We start from the raw sequence: 7,179 nt of genomic DNA on the forward strand, positions 1-7,179 counted from the left end.
GCTGATTATCAGAAGTGTGAGATGCTCGAGAGTTTACTCCGGTGTCCTGTTATATTTTAGATAGCAAGGAGTTTATTAAACCTCACTGAAACAATCTGCAGATTTCATTAAAATGTAATAAACTATCATCTTGTCTTTATTTTTAGTTAGCACCTTAAACACTTAAAGCTGTAAGCTAATGATAGTTATATAAGAGCAGATGCTGCTGGTGCAATAAGTTGTACGTCCAATGGATGATGATCTGATTAGTCGACTAATCGCAAAAATAATCTGACTAGTCGACTATCAAAATAATCGTTTGTGGCAGCCCTACTGCAGAGCTCTGTTACATTTGCGTAGTTGGCTAATTACTAGCCTATTGCTGTTAAATGTTGTCAGTTGTTAAAGTGGCTCTAAAGCAGTTGAATTTTGAAGAACAAAGACTGAGTCACATTACTATGATGCAGGCTGATAATTGTCTTTTATTCACTCTGTGTGCTGAATGTGAACAAGGTTCTCACCGGCTTTCTCTCTTGATGGGAATTGTCGTACGTCTGCTCCTTTCAATTTTATCAACTCCCTCAACCACAGGTTGTACTAGTTGGAGTAGTGAGGGTGAATTGCCACTAGCTGCCACTTTCCCATATGACAGCAGCAGCTCTTGGTACATTGTAATTAGGTTAGAGCAGGGGTAGGCAACTCCAGGCCTCGAGTGCCGGTGTCCTGCAGGTTTTAGATTGCACCCTGGGTTAACACACCTGAATCAAATGATTAGTTCATTACCAGGCCTCTGGAGAGCTTCAAGAAATGCTGAGGCGTCATTTAGCCCTTTAAATCAGCTGTGATGGATCATGGACACATCTAAAACCTCCAGGACTGGCACTCGAGGCCTGGAGTTGCCTACCCCTGGGTTAGAGGAAAGTAATGGCAACATGAACACTGAAGTGAGTAGGTTTACCCATAAATTGGTACATCTTTACCCAGGGCCTTTTGTGAATCCCAGCCCGATTTTATGGAAATGATCTGCCTCATAAGCTCCAAAATGACAAAACCCGACTTTTATAAAAAATACCAAGTTAAAATCTAGGAATAAATTGCAGTGAAAGTAACAGTTAGGAGTGATTCAATATGCCTTAATTAGTCCTTCATGGGGTCTGAACTCTGAGCTTATGGAACCTTAGACTACCAATACAAGAGGCATGAACTTTAGGACAAGATTTAGGCTACGTTCATACTGCAGGTCTTAATGCTCAATTCCAATGTTTTGATCAAATCCGATTTTCTTGTCTGTTTGTTCACACTACAAATAAAATGCGAAAGCAAACACGCTCTAGTGTGAACCCTCAAAGCGGCCGCATGCGCAAAAGAAGACGTCACACACAACGCGCTCTGTTTAGACCCAGACCAAACAGCATTGTTTGACTGATGGACCTTGGAGAAACTGAAAGCTCATTATAAAAGCCAAATAAGCAAAAAAAAAAAGCAAAACAACCAGATTCAGGGCTTTAATACTTCAGTCTGCAGCCTTAGATTTGATTAACAATCAGAGCTGCAAGCAGTCATGTTCGTGTGTATGTATGTGTTGTGGTGAACATGTGTTCAAAGTTCAAATGACACGAGTCTGTGCTTTAAATTTGGCCGATGCAGTCTTTAGCCTAGTAACTTAGTTCCCTTCTGTCCAACACAGGCAGAGGTAATGGCTGCACAAGTTTCAGCATGTGAGAGAAGAGTGAACAGTGAGAGCTGTGGGGATGTGCTGTGAGCATGGGGCTGGGTTAACCAGTCACTCTACATCTGTAATGATTGGTGGAGCATGGTTGTTTACAACATGATCAAGGCTAAATGCTGTGTTGGAGAACTTCACTCCTGGCTGTTCATTTCTTACTGAAAGACTGGCTGGATGCTCTTGAAGTTTCCCAGAACACAGTCCTCTTATTCAGTGCACTAAAAATTGGTTTAAGTGATTTGAGTGGGAGCTTCTCTATGACTCTGCTTTAAATAGCATCAGTATAGAGCTATAGTGTCCCTTCAGTCTATTTTTGGTTAATAAAGGTGTGTTCTAAAGTCCATTTAAGGTAAAGCAAAACCAAACAGTAGCAGAGATGATGTCAGAGCCAGCTATAAATAGCTCAGTTGTGTGTGTGACCTAAATTGGAAAGGGGACATTTAGATGGTTGCATTCATAGAAGCAGATCAGGAATTTCCAGCTGTAAATGTGCCAAACACTTAATGAAAACCTTACAGTGAGTTTAACAGGAAACATGACAGCTATCTGGGTTGCAAGCTGCTTTGGACGAGCAGGTTTTGAGATGTGATTGAAGCGAACAGTAATTCTTTTGGGGCTGCTGGTTATTTTTTTAAATTTTTTTTTTACACTCAGTTCACTAAATAGCTTCTGTGTTTGGCTTTCTCTGCCATGAAATGAGTCTGATGCAACAACTTTTTTTTTTTTTTAATTTTTAAATAAAGGTTGTTACGTTCCCGATTTCTTCCATTTCAAAGGGAGGAGTGTTTCTCAAGAACTGAACACGAACAGGAATGTTTTAAATGGCACCGTTACCTGGCAATTGAGTTTCATCATAAGAGAAATAAGATAAGAGCTTCATGATTCCTGCTTGCTGTCTGTGCAAGTGGACATTAAGCACTTCACCTAGAAAGGCTAATTTACATCATGGAGCAGGGAATAGATTGAACCTCTCTTCTTAATTTCTGTGGGAAACATAAACTAGGACTGTAGGGAGACCAACAAAGAACAGGCCAAAGCTAACTACTTACGCCATCTTATCTTAGATAACAATAAAACGGAGTACGCCACACCCTGGCCTTGTTCATTGTTTTTTTTTTTTAAAACTTGGTTTTCACCAGTTGATCAATGGTCCTTCAGGTCTTGAATTTCGACATGACTAATGATTGCCAGCTGAGCTGTTGGCGTTTCATCAGACCCAATGGTGCCAACGTTTATAATGCTGTGGAATTTTATATCGATAAAGTAATTCACCAGGTCACCAAATGGCAACATGTATGAAGACATTTGGCGTTTACCTTTGTACCCAATTAAAACGATGGCTGAGAAAGAATAAAACGTTGGCAGGTGTTCTTTGGGAATTGAGAATGTCATATATCGGGGCTTCAAAAGGGTGGTGGCTTTGGCATGATGTCCCCTGATCTATCCATCTGTCCATTAGACTGTCAGTCGACTGGCTTGCGAGTCCCTTGGCCTTAGAGTATTCATTTTCATTCTGAAGCTTCAGTTGCAGGTTTCTAGCATTATACACCCCTGCGGCACTTTTGTGTCTTACTGGCACAACTCAGCTAAGATGTGTTGTTAGTCACACCAGCACTCTTCCTGCTATGACGAGCAGGGTTTTTCCTGGCTGAGAAATCCACCTTTGGGGGACGACCCTGCATACACGTGTGGTTGCAGTATCCTTGGTGACTTTTAATTCCTTTTGAGGAAGACCAGATCACCGAGATTTGTCAGAATATTAAAAGTTTTAAAAATAGTAAATGTCTATGTATTAGTATGACAGGTCTAGTATTATGAAGACTGTACTTTGATTTGGTGCCTTGTAAGTGGGAGTAATTTAGATAAATTCTGAGGAATTTTCTGTATCGCAATCACCTTGTTGCACAATCTTTCTGGATTTTAACACACTCCCTGCTCTTCGCTTCCTTCACAGGTACAGCTTCTACTTCCAGTTTGTGCTGCATCCTCTAATCCTGTGACGCTCCGCTGTCCTCCAGGAACAGCCTTAAACACCATTTCCATCGTCATCCCAGTTGTCGTGAGCAGATATGCCTGCAGCAGTGGGCGGGCCAGTAGGGTACACCCCTCCTGAGGGTGGCTGGGGTTGGGTGGTGGTGTTGGGGGCCTTCATCTCCATTGGCTTCTCCTACGCCTTCCCCAAATCCATCACTGTGTTCTTCAAAGACATTGAGGTCATCTTTGATGCCACACCAAGTCAAGTGTCCTGGATCTCCTCCATCATGCTGGCTGTCATGTATGCAGGAGGTGAGTGACCAGCCGTCAACATCAACAACTAAAACCTTGAAGTGTCCTTAAGAATTTTATTTATTTATTTTTAAATTGGTTTGTTGTCAGGTGTTATACAAATGCACAAAGATGTTTGTTTTTAGACCTTTTTATTGTGGCCACTAAACCAGAATTAAGCAGAAAAGTGTTGTTAACGCTTTAAGATAAGAAGCTGAAACTAAGGTTGTAATTTTAATTTTAGAATCAAAAACTACTAAATTGATTTTTGTTCAATCAATTATCACCTTAATTGATAGTCATGAGCATTAAATCCACATTTTGGACTATCCTTCCTTACAGAACCACTCCTAATATAATGGTCGTGGTCAAAGACGTTAGAGGAATGACTTCTGTGATAAACCCAGTCAGCCAAACTTACTGCACAGCTTCCGAAACACTGAGAGCTTACTTTTAATAACCTGCTGCAAGAAAAAGTCTTCCTGTATGCTTTAGTTATGTTCAGCTGTAGCTTCCTGAAGTGTTACTCGAGGATGCTACACTAATATACAACACACCTCCACACCTGGTGTTGCAAAGACTGGATTGCTTTGTGTTTATAGAAACACGTCCTTGTATCAGGTGCAAATGTTATGTTTTTGTGTAAACAGCAGATATGGTGCTAATCAGATATGATTTGAACTCATGTCCTGGAGCTCAGTTAAATCTTTCATTCTAGTTTAGAGTTTATTATTTTAAACATTTGATGTACTTCCTATTATCCTTTAATTATGAGCCATTAACCTAATATTCATGCAGCACGGCCTCAAAAATGGGGCTTCCCCTTTCCCCCTTTTTATGCCATTCCACCGTTGGAACAAGTCACTCATTTCAGCTCCCAGGAAAAGTCTGTCACTACCTGACAGAAGAACAAAACTGCAGCTGAGGTTTTAGTTTCCTGAAAGACTTCATATCTGATGGCAGGCAGACTGAGATAGTCAAACCAATATGTCAAGTTGACTACAATTTGCAGTCAACATTTAATTACATAGTTTATTAAGATAGACCTCTATAACTTGGCACTAATGGGGCTTCATCTGGATGACCCTGTAGTGTCCTGGCTTTGAGGCAGAGCAAGGAATGCTGGCAGTGAAACAGAATTATTGGAGCACTTTATTTTTATTTAATCTGTCATTGTTGGTTTAAACATTTATTGGCGCTTTCTCGGTTCTGCCTCTGTCTTTCGCCCAAAGTAAACATGCTCTCCATCCGTCACCACTCAAACTCTGAGTCATTCACAGCTTGAATGGCCCTCACTGAGCACTCAATGGGTGCCTTTGCATTTAAAAGAAAAAGGAAATCAAGCAGATGTTTGTTCTACTGTAACCCATTCAAAACCTAATGGAAAAAGAACACATTGTATTAATGACTGAATTCACCTCTCTCATAAGGGTTCATGCTGTGGTTTACTGGGTAAACGTAGGGATTACAATGGGCGATACATAAGCTTAGTGTAAATAAAATGAACTGAACAGCTCATAATACAAAAGAAATCTACGTGTATTTCAACATTTCTGAAATTTTTCATTGCAAAATTTTAACTGACTCTTTCATGAGGCTGTGAAAGTGCACTTTTGAAATGGGAGTTTCAAAGGTGACACTCGTATAGCTTTTTAAAAATCAGGATAATACCATCGATTTTAACACTTGACTCCAACATAAAGCCAGGATTTTCCAAATTCTGGCTTATAAAAATCTTCTGTGGGCTGTGTATTGGTGAAACTTCCACTTAAGCTGGAAAAAGCAGTAACATGCACACGGAAATACCCCATGCATCACGTGACCTCATTTGGGTTATAAGTACGTGTTGATGACAATCGCTGGAGTTGGCGCTCTCCACTGGATTGCCCAGATGTTAATGTGGTGTTTGTTTATCTTATTTGGTGTCTAATTCTGGCTGAGATGTCTTAAGGCCATCAGTGACGCTAACTAGTGATATGAAAAGTACGTTTAACTCTTCAGCTGCATTTCCTAAAGCTGACAAAGGTTCAGTTGGCATGTATGAGGCTCATCTGCACAAACTCACTACTTTAGTTGAAAAGAACTAATTTCTAAAATAAACCCAGAAACGCAGCTTTACTTGATGTTAACATGAACATGCACCGAGCATCGACACTGGCTAGATGTCTTGGTGGCTCGTTGCTTGCTAAACTCAACACTTTGTACAAAAATCAAGTTTGTGCTTGTTGAATAATCAGGGAACAAATCTGGTCATCAGAATAGTCATCTCAAGCTGCCTCCAAGCTGTGTATTCTTATAGCTCAGTGCTGCTTGGAGAGATTTTGCTAATTGCATGTTTAGATAGATGTGTGTTTGAAATGAATGTGCCACCCATACTGCTGAGCAGTTCGAGATTTGTTTTTGGCTGCAGAGGAATCACCTTGAACTTCACAAGGCTTTGTAAATCTGAAAAGATGGGCGTTACAGCAGTGTTATTTCTGGTAGTGTCTTCTGTCTCTTCTAGTTAGGCACCTCTGTCACTGCTGGGAATAGAGCTTTAAATTTAGGTACCCTGAAGTTGTCAGGACTAGAGGGTAGGGTAAGAACAATGTCCCATCAGGCCTGGCAGAAAGGGAAATCTGCAGAGCTGCTTTCTAGGACTTCCTCGACTGTCACGCATGTAAGAACATGATTGTCAGATGTGATCAGATTGTCTGATCTTTAACATACTAGGTCCAGGTTTACTACTAGCAAGTCCTGCTGCATGTTCTGTCCAGGCATCTTCATCATTTAAAGCACTCAGAGTATTTCCAGTAAATGCATCTTTAATGGGCTGTTTCCTGCTATCCTGTGAAAAAAGTCCTTGTACAAACACGACTAAACTATGAGTCTGCTCATTGGAAAGCAGCCTCTCCTTGGGCTTAATTACATATACATGAGATTGTTGAGACATATTTACAAAAAGACAGAAGTGGATTTTCAGGTTGGGCGGGATTTTCAGATCGAATTTCTTTGCTTTTCTTCTAAAGACAAAGTCGGAGAGACAGATAAAGAAGGACCACAGCCCTCATTTGACACACACACACACACACACACACACACACACACACACACAATTTTCAGATTTTACTCAACACAAAAACGCTCGCACTAACACGAGATGTGATCGTCTCTCTCACACACGCACACACACACACACACACACACACACACACACACACACACACACT

At 40.7% G+C, this 7,179-nt stretch overlaps 1 protein-coding gene across 1 annotated transcript in view; it reads left to right on the forward strand.

The window, feature by feature from the left end:
* The window catches only part of LOC102194942 (monocarboxylate transporter 1-like), a 33,939-nt gene that overhangs the window by 16,766 nt on the left and 9,994 nt on the right, over positions 1-7,179 (forward strand). Inside the window, exon 2 of the mRNA XM_005741054.2 lies at positions 3,660-3,991. Coding sequence (XP_005741111.1) covers positions 3,775-3,991 — 217 coding nt within the window. The 5' untranslated portion in view covers positions 3,660-3,774. The remainder of the gene's footprint in view (positions 1-3,659; positions 3,992-7,179) is intronic.

Source organism: Pundamilia nyererei, unplaced genomic scaffold, assembly GCF_000239375.1.
Source record: "Pundamilia nyererei isolate P.nyererei 1_Seehausen unplaced genomic scaffold, PunNye1.0 scaffold00106, whole genome shotgun sequence".
In the NCBI taxonomy this organism is placed as follows: domain Eukaryota; kingdom Metazoa; phylum Chordata; class Actinopteri; order Cichliformes; family Cichlidae; genus Pundamilia; species Pundamilia nyererei.